This window comes from Urocitellus parryii, chromosome 1 (assembly GCF_045843805.1).
Source record: "Urocitellus parryii isolate mUroPar1 chromosome 1, mUroPar1.hap1, whole genome shotgun sequence".
In the NCBI taxonomy this organism is placed as follows: Eukaryota; Metazoa; Chordata; class Mammalia; order Rodentia; family Sciuridae; genus Urocitellus; species Urocitellus parryii.
The window spans coordinates 23,503,950-23,519,147 of NC_135531.1; the positions used below are offsets into that span (position 1 = coordinate 23,503,950).

Here is a 15,198-nt window from a genome sequence, read left to right on the forward strand (position 1 = left end):
GAAAGATGTCACCTGTACACTAAATGTCCACATTCCAGGTTCAGTTCATGGGTGTTTTATTTGGAATACATAGTAAATTTTCATCTGAACCATGAAGTTTTCATAAAAACCCTGATGACCTTGGCAAATGCATTCATTATTCCTTATGGCGACAGTTATTATGAACTAAGTCACAGCTGTTGTCTCTAGACAGGATATTTGCTTTGTACTGTACTGTAATCTCTGTTGCTCTTTATAGGTCCCCAACAATGAGACTGTCTCATTGACCTTGAATTGCCATTTATTACTATACACCATTGATTTTGCGCATATTAGAAAAGTATATATGTTGTGCCTGTATCACAAATAGAGAAATTAAAGGTATTTTAAGAGGCTTTCTTTAAGGTAAAAAAAAAAAAAATGTAGGAGAGAGTTTTAGTTTTACAAAGACCAAGAAAATGCTATTAATGTCTGTGTGCACATTGGGTGTTTTATATATATTACTGGTTGAGCCCCCTTAGGAGTAGATATTTGGGTTTCCAATCGTTGCCTTGTTTACAGTCCTTTGCCTATTCTTTCTCATTTGTCATCATAAAGTCTTGGCTGTTGTAAAATTTTAAGTTATAGAAAGCAAAATTTCAGTGGGGAGAGATTGGAAGGAACAATTTCTGTTCTTTGTACTTTGACCTTCAGCTCTGAAGTTTTCTTCTGCTTTTTGTTCTCTCTGGTTCTGTTTTTACATTGATTTACTTCTCAATGAAAGCAAATATGGGAAATCAGATAAGTAGGGAAGAAGAAAAATGTTAGGCTGACTTGGGTAGAATTTTTATGTCATCACTGATGCAAGTCCTTGGGTTGTATTTCTTCTCATAACCTTGTAATATTCTTTGTGTTTCAGACGGTACGAAGAGGACATGTACTGGAGACGAATGGAGGAAGAACAGCATCATTGGGATGATCGTCGCCGAATGCCCGATGGGGGCTATCCTCATGGTCCTCCAGGCCCATTAGGTCTTCTGGGTGTTAGACCAGGCATGCCTCCTCAACCACAGGGTCCTGCAGTGAGTGTCTTTGTTTTTTATATAAGAAATGAAAATTTAAATATTAGGAGATCGTTTGGAGGGCTAGTTTGTAGACTAAATCTCTTAATCTAATGGGATTTTTTCCATCTGATTTAGATGTTTCTCACAAAGATCTGTGTCTTGAGAGTTTATGTTCTGAACAAACTGGCTAAAAGGATTATGAGGAACATCTCATAAAAGAAGTCCAGACTACTGAAAACAAGAACAAACATTCAGCAGTTAGAAAAAAAACAGCAAACTCCTTTGCCTGTTCTTTCTCATTTGTCATCATAAAGTCTTGGCTGTTGTAAAATTTTGAGTTAAGGAAATCAAAATTTCAAAATCATCAATACTTTAAATTTATTAAGGAATATTTTCAGGGGTAGCCATGTACCTCAGTAGTAGAGGTCAAGTCCCTGGGTTTGATTTCTACTACCACATGTAGTCTTGCATTTTCATTTTACTGAAATGGAAAATTGAAATTTGTTTAAATGGATATTTTGCTTTACTGTTTTTTTTTTTTTAAAAGATATGATCAAGTGTAGTCAAAAAATAATATTTACTTTTGCTCAGAAGACTTTTTTAGTATCAGGGATTAAACCCAAGGATGCTTAATCACTGAGCCATATCCCTAGTCCTTTTTTATATTTTATGTAGAGACAGGGTCTCACTAAGTTGCTTAGGGCCTTGCTAAATTGAAGTATAACTTTTCTCTCTAGCCCTTACGTCGTCCTGACTCATCTGATGACCGTTATGTAATGACAAAACATGCAACCATTTATCCAACAGAAGAGGAGTTGCAAGCAGTTCAGAAAATTGTTTCTATCACTGAACGTGCTTTAAAACTCGTTTCAGACAGTTTGTCTGAACATGAGAAGAGCAAGAGCAAAGAAGGAGATGATAAAAAAGAGGGAGGTAAAGACAGGTGTGTTTTCAGTGTTATTTACTGTACATATTTTTAGTTTTCCTTACGTGCACTTTTTACATTTGAAATCACAATTAGATAATTCCTGTGTGAGTCTACCTTTCTTAACTATCCTTGTGTTAGATACGTAATATTTTCAGCTAAAATGAGAAATACATAGTCCCACTGACAACACAGTTTAAACCTTGGATTTTACTCATTTAAGTTTACATAAAAACATATTAAATCTGTTTCAAAGTCTCTGGTATGGTTTTCCAGTTACATTCAGCCGCTAATTTCTCTATTCTTTTGTTGGTATGTCCTCCTTGCAGTCTTCGTTTTGCTATTCTGTAGTAGCACTAACCATAAAGCATGAATAAGCCCAAACTTTAGCTCCATCTTTCTTATTGAGTTTGTATAGTAAGATCTATAACTTTTTACTTTTCCTTTTACCATTTGGAAATATTTTTGTATTAATTCAAACATGACTTTTATTAACGGTAAAGTGAAAAACAGAAGTACTCGGTATCCTTTGTTTTGCTTGTGAGAACTTAATTCTTGGGTTGGAGGGAGGGTACTGGGGATTGAACACAGGGGCACTCGACCACTGAGCCAAGTCCCCAGCCCTATTTTGTATTTTATTTAGAGACAGGGTCTCGCTGAGTTGCTTATTAGCACCTCACTCTTGCTGAGGCAGGCTTTAAACTGGTGACCCAGGGCCTCAGCCTCCCAAGCTACTGGGATTACAGGTGTGTGCTACCATGCCCAGCCAAGAACTTTGTTATTGATTTATTTTTAATCCATATTGCTTATCTAATGAAGTATAGTTTAAAATACTATAGTTTTGTTAGTGTAGTTGATGATGATTTTAATAGTATTAAAATAATTTCCTTTTAATATTGTGTTTAGAGAATATCATGGTTCTGACTGAGGGCATATATAGGTCAGTGGTAGAGTGCATGCCTAGCATGGAAGAAGCCCTGGATTCGATGCTCAGCGCTGCAAAAAAGAAAGAAGACGGGGGAAAAAGGGAAATAAATGTCATATTATAATATGAGTTGATTTTGATACAGAGCTTTGAAAGGAGTGTTGCGAGTGGGAGTATTGGCAAAAGGACTACTTCTCCGGGGAGATAGAAATGTCAACCTTGTTTTGCTGTGCTCAGAAAAACCTTCAAAGACATTATTAAGCCGTATTGCAGAAAACCTACCCAAACAGCTTGCTGTAAGTATGATGGAAAATGTTAAATTTACCCCTTGTCTGGTTCAAAAGTTTTTGGCAGGACTAACTGTGCTTCAGTTTAAACCTCAGCCAGCCTTTAAATTTTTGGCTTGACTTTCCATATTGAGTTTTTTGCTTAATTGTGCAAACTGATAAAACTATTTTCTACTTTGTCTTTTTAGGTTTTATGGTGCTTGTATTTGACATGAAGCCATCTTGCCAGTTTATTTTGAAATGTAAAATTGTAGCATATGCCCTCCTTTTCCTGTTCTTTTTCCAATACTTAAAGTGTAAGGCAGTTGATGGGAACAAAAAGTGATTTTTTTTTTCCCTCTTAACAAAGCTACCCTACCCATGCTTAGTTTTAAGTTTTTAAATTCATGAACCTCTTACTTATGTAGTTTGACATATTTTTAATAAAATATAACTAAAAGAAAGGATCTGATTTTGATTTCTTCAGTTTAATTATTAATACAATACTACCCCCTTATCCTCAGGGATGTGTTCCAAGACACCCAGTCAATACCTTAAATGATAATACCAAACTCTGTGTATATTGTGTTTTCTTTATTCATACATACCTTTGATAAGGTTTAATTTACATGTTAGGCACAGATTATCTTTTGTAGATTTTAATTGCCAGCATCACTACTCTGCACTTCGGGACCTTTAAGTAAAGTAAGGGTTACTTGAACACAAGCACTGCCATTCCATAACAATCTAATAACAGTTCAACTAAGGGGCTAATGAGTATATATAGCATGGGCTAGGCAAAGTCATGATTCACATAGCTGGCCAGATAGGGGAGGGTGCCTCAAGATTTCATCATGCTATTCAGAATAGCATGTAATTTAAAACTTATGAATTATCTGTTTCTAGAATTTACTGTATAATATTTTCAGACTGCAGTGACAACATGTAACACACTACAGAAGGTGAAACTACAGATAAGGGATGACTTCTGTAGTTTCAATTTTCTAATGTTTATAATGGTAGGAAGTACTTCTCTGTCTCCAGCAAAAAATGTTCGTAATTAAGAGAACATTCCTATTTATTTTTGGTACCAGGAATTGAACTCAGGGGTACTCAATCACTGAGCCACATCCCCAGTCCTATTTTTGTGTTTTATTTAGAGACAGGGTTTCAGTGAGTTGCTTAGCACCTTGCTTTTTCTGAGGCTGGCTTTGAACTCAAGATCCTCCTTTCTCATCCTCCAAGCCTCAGGGATTATAGTCGTGCGACAAGAATATTCCCTTTTGGTTTTACAAAACAACCTTACTTTAAAGCTTGAATTTAATTTTTTTGTGGGGAGGGTATAAAGTCATGATACCTTGAATAAATTTTATTCAAAACCTTTCAATTTAGCCATTCTGAATTCAGGGATTAAAATTTCATTGGCAGTATGGATCCTACAGTACTAAGTCAGAATACTACCTGACAGCAATATTAAAACAGATGATAAAAGGAACAGTGAAAGCACCTTGTTGAACTTACACTAGCACCACTCTAGCACTTTCTATTGTTCTCTTACCATTGTTCTAGAGAGGAAGTTCCTGTTTGTCTTTTTACCTCTTTGTTGTCCCTGTTAGGCCAATGAAAGGGGCAAAGAAAAGATTAGGGGCCTTAGAATAAAGTCGTAGAATTTGTAAGAAACATCTCCATTCTAATGTGGTGCTTAATAAAACTACAGAGCAGGAAATCCTGTATCCTAACTAAATAATTAACAGTTAAGCTAAAGCAGATAGCTCTTTCAAAGCTACCTGTTCTTAAGTGGATTAGCAAGTAAAGTAAAATTAATTCTTCATCATCATCATAGTTAACATTTACATAGTAATGGGTTTTACGTAATTAACAACCTAAGTGTTAGGTACAATTATTGTTCATATTTTACAGGAACAATCACAGGGTAAATAATTTGCCCCTCTTCACATGGCTTATAAAGTAGAGCTAAGATTTAAGACTAGACGCTACACTGTAAACACTTCATGTAATTTTTGTCTAAAAGTTTAATTTGGTCATATAAATTGTGACTTTTTACATGTCTACCAAATTGCGGTAAATCTTGGGGTTTGTTTTTTGTTCTTAAGTGGGACATCCTGCTTCCTGATAAGATGTGGATCTATTGAATTCACTGAGAATATAGACTGGGAATGGTTGAATTATGGCTGTAGGATCCAATGGTTGAATTGTTAGGTCCAGTTATTTTAGTTCCAAGTTCTGTAAATATGAAAAATAATGCCATTATTTTTTTATCTAAGAATTCATCATCTAAGAGACATACACATTTACAAATATCCCAAATAATACTGATAATGTTAAATATTAGCTTAACAAAGATTTTGAAAATAAAGAGGTACAAGAGATTAATGATACGGATATATATGGCAGATCTTATAGTAGTATATGATCTTGTCTTTATAGAATGGTTAGGGTAGTGGAAAACTAAAAGAATCATAATGAAACTGCTTTTGTCTATTAACAAATGCATTATATCCAACTAATTTCTTATAATATTTTTTACATAGGTTATAAGTCCTGAGAAATATGACATAAAATGTGCTGTTTCTGAAGCAGCGATAATTTTGAATTCATGTGTGGAACCCAAAATGCAAGTCACTATCACCCTGACATCTCCAATTATTCGAGAAGAGAACATGAGGGAAGGAGGTTGGAAAGCTGTTAAACATTCTACTTTTCTATTAACTGTTTTTTTGTTTTGTTTTATCATTATTTTCAATTTACCTACTCTTTTAAGATGGCATTAAGCCCTAGAAGGCAACATGCTGGCATTACATATTTAATAGATTTGACTTATTTAGCAACCAGTTTGGGTTGAGATCATTTCCCACAAAGTAAATGCGCTTGTTAATGATAATTTTTACATGAAACCCATAGGATATGATTGGTTTTCTTGATTTTTTTTTCTTTTCTTGCTAACCTCAGATTTCTGGAAAAAAATTCAAAATTATTTTTACTTGGCATAGTTGACTTGTGAAAAAAAATTTAAATGTTTACTAGTATAGGGGCCACAACTTTGACTTCCATTAAGAAGTTCTCAATCTTGCCTTGTCTTAAAAGAAGACAAGAAAGTTTCACAGACAAAATTGGCTAACTATTCTTAGCACTTACATTTGAGGTATTATTATATATGTAATCATGGATTTGGCTTGTTATGAGGTAAATATTTCTAGTTCTCTGAGGTTGCTCTTTGGTTTGGAGCACTTTCATAAATGTTGATCATCCTAATGCACACAGATTTTGATATTTGGCCTGAATATCATATTAGAATTAAAAATAAATTAGGCAGATACAGTTAGTGAGTTAGAGTACAGTTCAGCATTTTAAAACTTAATTTGCCATTGTAGAATATGAATCCTGCTGGTGCCAGCAATGTTGCTTTAGGGACTGTTCTGTAACATTTTTAAAGCTTCAAAAGCTTTTAAGCCAAAAAGCATGATCAGTGTCTGCAGTATGTTGGTTCTTTTGTTTTATGGGTCAGATAAAATTTACTTTGTTTCCTTTCATGTTTTTTTTATACATCTTAACTTGTTAAATATGGAATTACACTAATATTTCTTTGTGATACAGGTTGAGAAAAGCCTCTCAATTACTGTCCCTTTAAATTTGTTTTCTTACAGCAAAGCATTGTGGTTTTTTTTTTTTTAAATGGCACTGGGCTTTCTACAACCCAGGAAAAAGGCATTTTACCTAAAATGTCATTGGGAGACATGTTTTATCTTGCATACTTTGTTTATTTACCATATTAGGATTTGTATGTTGTATCTTAAGCTTTGCATCTTCAAAATAAACAAGTTTGAGTTTTGTGTAAAGGATCTTTTATGTAACATGAGTTTCCACTCAAGGTGTTGCTGGAGAAAGAGTTTGAGTCAATCTGATCAGGTCATAAGTAGCATATGACCTTTTACTTATGTAGCATATGACTTTTAACATACGTAGCATATGACCTTTTATTTAGGACTAGAAGTTTTAAAACTTTCTAATACAAAATATTATAAATGTTGCTATTTTAGTGTGAAATTATATAACAATTAACTTTGTTTCAGAGTACATTCTGTCCAATTATATTTAGACTGAATTGAATTATGTACAGTATCAAGCCTTTTTATTATGTTGCAAAAAATTAAAGTTAATAGTGTCATAAGTGTAAGTTCTTTGATAACCTATCCCTTTTAAAGGAAACAAAATTACATTTTTGTCTGACCCAGACTTGAGTTAGAATTACTGTTCTGAATTATAAAAATGAACCTGAGGGAAATGGTCAGTTCAAAATTGAAAGATTGTGCTTCAAGACACTGAGCTGGAAAGTTGGATATGCAAAAGTGTAGAAACATTGATAGAGTGTTCCTTGCTGCAGATAACTGCAGTAAATCATGTCTTTAGCTTCATTACGAAGATTGCTTCTTTCTTGCTGCAGAGTAACGGTATGTATTCTCTCTCACTGCAGCTCCCGATGCTCTGTGTCTTAAAAATCACTTAAAGCCTATAGCTTGCTTTGGGGAGTTAGTACAGGGGTTAAGGAAGGCTTTGCCGGAAGAACATTGTAAATCATGAGACTGACTACGTGCACATACTGTGGTAGCTCTTTGATGTGTAAAAGACCTGTTTCATATGAAAAAAATATTTAATAAAAGAAACTATTAAATTGTTCTAATAACTGTTAAACGCATGACAGATTTACTTTATAGTACTGTGTTTGACAGTTAAACATTTAATTGACTTAAAGCTTAAAATGTTCAAAATGCTCTAACCCTTGCTACAGAATTGTTTTCTGCAGCAAGTCAAGTATTGTGTGTGTTTTTTTTTCACCTGTAGCTTATCAGGCCCGGTCCAAAGCCTTCTAACAGAGGGGATTGATTCCTGTCAGGGGTTGCTGCCAAGACATCGGAAGGATTTTTGACCAAGGTTTTCAAAAGCTCAGTGTCACATCTGCCATTTGGTTAAGGAGGGATTTTGGATGCAGAGTCTGGCATTTATTGTCTTTCGTGTGGCTGTTTTGTTTGTTTTGTCTTTGTCTCTTCTAGAATTAAGCAGTGTTCACACTAGTTTTTAAATGGTTGAGTGGATTATATATTATGTTAATTTAAATTAATATATTCTTATTAACTTTTAATCATAAAATAGTGTGGACACAGCATGTCTTCTAATTGGTGATTAACCCCTTACATTTTTTGAATTATGTTCATGTAGAATAATAATTTGCATTTTGTTTTTATAAATTAACTGATTTCTGTTTTAACTGGGTGTTAGGCAGTAAGTATGATTTTAGCACGATATATCTAAGGGGTTAATCCACTTGAAGTAAAAAATGGGTGCAAAAATCCACACTCTAAATTTAACAGCAATTTCCTACTTATAGTTCTAATATATTTTTAACTTGAAATAGGTGTCTTGGCATCTTTGAATTTGTGTCATTGATTAAAATTTCCAAAGTTATGAATGCTTGTGAACAAAATTCTTCTGTATTGGAGGAAATTTTAAAATGGTGCATTAACATTATATTATTTAGAAACTTAAAAGGAGATTGCACACCATCACCTTTGCATTTTAGCTTCAGCAAATAATGTAAATAAGGAACATGGAAAAGATGTCCTTTAAAAGCATGTTCTAGATACTTTGGAGAGCAAGAATGGTTTGGGGAGTTGGTTTTTTTTGTTTTGTTTTGTTTTTTTCCCCCTTAACTGTGCTTTCACGTGTCTTTCTTCCTTATTTCAAAGAAGTCTTTTTCTTATATTAAAATTTATTTCTTGTTTTCAGTAGCTAGTCTTTCAAGTTTTGAAATTACGTACTAATATTTTTTCCTTAATAGTTTCTTTTTAGCACCAAATCCCTCCTTCATTGCCCATTCTCAAAATACTACATAATTTTCCTTGATTATATCTATAAGACTTCCTTTTTATAGGTCTTCTAAAAATTTTGTATCTGATTATTTGAGGAATAATAACTGAGAAAAGAAAACCCAAATGGGATGAAATTCTTCATCAGTTTTTTAACATACTTCTTTATATGTCATCTGCTTAGAATGAGGACAAGCTGTCTTTTTTAAGATTTCTTAATACTTATGATAAGATATACATTGAAGTAATTTGCATCCTTACCTTTTTCTTGTTTTATCTTCTGTTTCTTCTTTTGTCCCCAATATTCATTTGGGGTTCTCAATGAATTATATCCTGAGTGCCTCATGATTTTGCTTTCTTTGACCAAAGGACTGCTATAATTAACTGATGATATAGAAAATGTACTATAAAGTCACTGGAAACTGTGAATTAGGTTTAAAAAGTTACTATTTGCTTGCTGATAGTTTGATTTTTTTATATTTGATATATCATGTACATTTTATAGATTTGTTTAGATGAATATATGGTTGGTCCTTTGACTGCTTATGTGAGTGACTTTTTTTAGTTTAAAGTTAACTTCTTGTCCTGGTTTAGTTTCATATTTTCTCCACAAGTTTTATGTATATCATTTATGTTTTAACCAAGTTGAAAGATCCCTATGTATTATCTATCATCAAAACATTCATTCATCTTATTCCACCTTCTCTGTTCTTAATTCCATTTAACCATGCTAGTTTCTATTACCCATTTCTGCTTTACCCATTGCTTCTCTAGTTACTCTTTGGATTACATTTTGTGAAAACTTTGAATTTTAAGGGGCATTTCATATTCTAAAATCCTCTTGTGGAAGAAAATCATTGATCTCTTAGAGAAATGCCTGTTTGGGGGCCCCCCATATTCTATTGATCATTTCATATTTATCATCAGTTCTTTGCTATAATTAGCCTCAGAATAACCTTTGATCACTTAGAATACTCAACAAACTCAGTAGTTAATTGTACATTCTCATTTATTAAGGTGGATTTTTGTGTTCCCTTTGTCTTGTCATCTTTGTGCTGGTGCGCTGTGTCCAGTAATCTTTCCTTTGGATTTCATTTGGGTGGGTAGGGTTTATTTTTCCAGAAAATATTATATTATTAAATTAAGAGTTAAACTTAATTTCTCCTTTTATTCTTAAAATTGAATTATGTAAATTTGTTGAAAATAACTCCCTGGGTGTGTTAAAGTGCTGACAAACTTCAAATGGCTCATGTGACACTGATGCTACTTTAAGGAAGTGTCTTGCTCACCTGGTCAAACACCCATTCCTCACTGCATTTTGCCAATTCAATCCATTTTAGATGTAACCTCGGGTATGGTGAAAGACCCACCGGACGTCTTGGACAGGCAAAAATGCCTTGACGCTCTGGCTGCTCTACGCCACGCTAAGTGGTTCCAGGTTCGGAACATCATTTTACTTTTTTCTTGTAGCCTTATGAGAGAGTCGTTCAGTACACATGTTTAACTGTGCTTAAACATTTCAAAAGATTGCCCAAGCAATATTATTTTACATTAAATCTCAGAAAATATGTTAACATAGAAAGCTGGGTGTGAAGATTCTGCATATTGCAGTTACTATTAATTTGACAATAAACTTTCGTTTTGGGGGTGTTTTGTAGTTTGGGTTTTTATTTTTTCTTTTTAGTGGCTATATTTAAACTTGTTTAGGAACATCACATGTTTGTATATGTATTATATTCCATAAGGCTGCAGATTAACTTTGCTTTAAATAATGGAATATGTGTTTAAAGCTTTGTGTATAGTTTTTTAAGATTTTTCCCCCCTCTTTCTCTAAGTTAATAAGTGTAGGGAGTGAAAGGTGAGGAAGCAGCTGTTTGGTTTAGTGACTTTGCAGTCATGCAAAGGCACAGCAAGGAAACCAAACAGATTTCCTTAGCCTTTCAGTCCCTAGACAAACTTTTTAGCTCTTCACTATTTCTTTTATTTCTAATGTAGGCAGATTTTTTTTTTAAGTTTACTGTTTTAAATGAATATAGGTCAAGGTTCACAGGGGATCAAGAAATTTTATTCTTGTATAATCTGTTTACTTTGACCTAAATACCAACTTTTATATACTAACCCTGGCATAAAATACTGCTGTAAATGGCAGCTCATTGAATCCAACTTTTAAGTGTGATTATTTTTGTTTTTATCTGAGCTTCCATTGAACAGTGGTATTTTAATTTTTTTTCATCAAGGGATATTTTCAGTATTTCTAAGTTTAATCCAGTTGGTTTTTGTATTGCCCTCAAGGCTAGAGCTAACGGTCTGCAGTCCTGTGTGATTATCATACGTATTCTCCGAGACCTCTGTCAGCGAGTTCCAACGTGGTCTGATTTTCCCAGCTGGGTAAGTAGTATATAACTGCATGGTGTAAAAAAATAGACATTCAGGAAATATGTCTGCAGTTACTTTTACCCTTAAGCTTCTATTTAGTTATCATGGTTATCAGTCTTATTTTTATTTAGTAAATACAGGGTTTTATTGTTTATTTTTGTGTGTGTTTTGGCACTGGGGATTGAATTCAGGGTCACTTAACCACTGAGCCACATCCCTAGCCCTGTTTTGTATTTTATTTATTTAGAGACAGGGTCTTACTGGGTTGCTTAGCACCTCCTGCTTGCTGAGGCTGGCTTTGAATTCTTCATCCTCCTGCCTCAGCCTCCCAAGCCACTGGGATTATAGCTGTCCACCACCATGTCCAGTATTTTGTTGGTTTTTTGTCAATTTTTTGTTTGTTTTCTTTTGATGGGAAATGCTGGGCATCTTAGCATGTTTGATTTTTCTCAGAAGTTAATAAAGAATTATGTGTCATACTTATTTTGTATTTTTTCTTTGCCCTTTTTTTTCCTCTTCCCAGTGTTTTTTTTTAATAATACAGCAGTAATTAGTTGGATTTTACACATATAGGTATATTTAAAAGACTGAAAATGAGCTGTTAAGCCCCCTGTGCAGAATTCTGTTCATATGTTTTTAAAATAATGTATAAAGTTGAAAATTTCAAAAATTCAATAATTCAGAATGGTTAAAAATAAGTATTGAAAGCCTCCTTATTTAAAGGCATCCCATATATTTGATTTCAGTCAAGCCTTTTGTTTTTTTTGGTGTGGCAGGTATTTCTGGGGAATTGAACCCAGGGCCTTGCATATCCTAGGCTATTCCATAGCCCCTGTATTTCTTTTTTTTTTTTTTTTTTAACTTATAAATAACTGTACTGTTATATACTATTTACATCTTTCTTAACAAAATAGATTTTTTTGAAAAGCACCTCATTCTCTGTATTAACTATGTAGTATTCCCTTGTGCTGTACTTTATTTAGTATTCATTTAATAGACATTGGAGGTTTTTGCAGACTTCAGCTTTGAGTCCTCATTTTATATATTATTTTCAAGTTTTTGAAGGTAGAATAAATTGCTACAACTGAAATTCCAGATCAAAGAACATGTTCTAATTGTTCATCAGAAAGTTGGATCATTTAAAATTTCAAAATATTCTGGGATATCATTGTACTTTTCTTTTTGTACTGAGACTTGAACCCAGGGTCATTTAACCACTGAGTCACATCCCATCCCTAACCTAAAACTTTTAGTTTTTATTTTGATAGAGGGTCTTGCTAAGTTGCTTAGGGCCTCAGCCTCCTGAGCCACTGGGATTATAGGCATGCATCTCCGCCCCCAGCTCATCATACTTCTTAATGTTTAACAATATATAATAGACAAAATAAGCCATCTCATTTTTCATTTGTTTCTTTTCTTTCTTTTTTAAATTGAACCCAAGGATGCTTTCCCAGTTTTTTATTTTATTTTGAGACAGGATCTCACTAAATTACTGAGACTGGCCCTAGACAACTTTTTCCACAATAAGAAATTGGCCTTTGTCTCTGTTAAATGATATTTTCCAGTTTCTCATGTGCTCTTCAGTTCATAATTTTTGCTATATAAAAGTCTCCTAAATTTTTATAAATTCTGCTGGGTGTGGTGGCACATATGTGTACTCCCTGCATATTTAGTGGGAGGAAGGGATGGTTAGGATAAAGATTTGTAATGTTTGGTCTGAGGCTATAGCCCAGTGGCGGAGCGCTAGCCTGGCATGTGTGAGGCACTGGGTTTGATCCTTAGCACCACATAAAATAAATAAAATAAAGGCATTCTGTCTATCTACAACTACAAAAAAAAAAATTTAAAAATGATTTTAAAAGACTTATAATGTTTAATTTTTACCAGGAAAAAAACTAAGTATTACTTGTTTAGTTAAAAATTAACTAAAAAACTACAAATTGATTAAAGATGAATCCAGCTGTGTACTTTTGTAGACAGATTGCTAAATTAGTTCTATATTTGAATGGTTCACTAGGTCTTTATTGAGGTGGCTTTTCATTTCTTGACTGACTGCATTTTATCATCAGTTCTTAACAAAAAGTATGCTTTAAATTTCTTACATATTTGAGATTCTGCCACTCACCACTATTTCAATAAAAAATACTTTGTTAGGTTACAGTTTTTCCCTCTCCATTTGTAGTTGTTGCTCCATTATCTTCTGACATTTAGTATTACTAAATCTAAATCCCAGTTAAGTTTTTTTTTTTTTTGCCCTTTATCTGATGCATGAGTTTATTTAAAATTGTTTTCTTTATCCTGGAATTTGAGTAACTTAACCACATTTGTCTGAAAATCTTGTTCTTATTATCCGTATTTCTTTAAAATGTTTGTGTTTTCTTGCCTCTTACTTTTTACTTTTCTTATAGCTGAAGGTGAAGAATAATTTTGTTATGTTTGATCAATATGCTTATTTTAGGGACTCGGATTATCCTATTGTTTGGTTGCCTTTGTCTAACATATCTACTGTTTTTTTCAATTGTTTAGTCTCTGTCTTCTTTCTTTCTTCTTGTATCCCCAGTGATTATCTCCTTGGTAACAACTTAGTTTTCAGCTATGTCCTATTCTTTGCTTAGTTCTCTTAAGTTATTTTGCATTTCAGTTTGCTTTATTAGCCCTATAATTTTAATAACCTCTTAATTTTGTGCTCTTAATTTTAAATGCCTTCAATTACACATCATACTCTAGAACTCAAATGTTAGAATTTACTTTCATTCCCATAAATTAAGATTCATTCAGAACAGATTTTTTAGAAACTCTTTAATGGACTTCAAATTTTATAGCAGATTTTGACTCAGAAAAATTCAGTGAAAAATATTGAGTTCCCACATATTCTTTATCACTACACATGCACCGCCTCTCCTACCATCAACATCCTGCTCAATAACAATTGAACTACTTTGACATGTCCTTATCATCTAAAGTATATAAAGAATAGATTTTTCATCTCTATTTTCCATATTATAGGGCACAAAAGTACAAAAATATCATGCAAATCTATTCCACTTTTTTTAATGTGTTTTTTTTTATTCTTAGTTGCTTGTGGGGTAAAATGTGACATCTCGGTACATTTATGTAATGTGTAATGATCATATCAGAGAAATTGGCATGTTTATCACTTCAAACATCATTTTTTTATTCTAAGAACATTCAAAACCCTCTCTTGCTAATTTGAAATATACTTTTAGGACTAGTAATAAAGCTAAGTGGGATAGAATGATTATAGCATGTGTGAGGTCATGGATTCTATCCTCAGCACCACCAAAAGAAACAGAAGCATATAATTAATTGCTGTCAACCATAATTACCCCACTGTGTTATAGAACACGAGAAGGTATTCTGCCTATCCTGTTGGCTCCCCTGTACCCATTAACAATCCTATGTTCATTTTACTTTACTCTCCTGTACACCCTTCCCAGGCTCTGATAACTGCTCTTGTACTTTGTACTTTATGAGATCAACTTTTTTAAGTTATGGATGGACACAATACATTTATTTATTTATTTATTTTTATGTGATGCTAAGGATTCAATCCAGGGCCTCATGTGTGCTAGGCACGTGCTCTACCACTGAACTACAACCCCATCCCCCTGAGATCAACTTTTTAACTGCCACATATAAGTGAGAACATGCAGTATTAATCTTTCTCAAAAGCCTGGTGTACCTAGCAGCTTGGGAAGCTGACACAGGAAATCATGAGTTCAAAGCTAGCCTCAGCAACTTAGTGAGGCCCTAAGCGATTCAGCGAGACCCTGTCTCTAGA

General features: G+C 33.5%; 1 protein-coding gene across 3 annotated transcripts in view; it reads left to right on the top strand.

Moving 5' to 3' along the window:
• Zfr (zinc finger RNA binding protein) overlaps positions 1-15,198 on the top strand; it is a 76,389-nt gene that overhangs the window by 43,490 nt on the left and 17,701 nt on the right. For all 3 annotated transcript variants that reach the window (XM_026390128.2, XM_026390129.2, XM_026390130.2), the window contains 6 exons: positions 878-1,040; positions 1,760-1,965; positions 3,018-3,168; positions 5,691-5,832; positions 10,361-10,458; positions 11,313-11,408. In XM_026390128.2, coding sequence (XP_026245913.2) covers positions 878-1,040; positions 1,760-1,965; positions 3,018-3,168; positions 5,691-5,832; positions 10,361-10,458; positions 11,313-11,408 — 856 coding nt within the window. The remainder of the gene's footprint in view (positions 1-877; positions 1,041-1,759; positions 1,966-3,017; positions 3,169-5,690; positions 5,833-10,360; positions 10,459-11,312; positions 11,409-15,198) is intronic.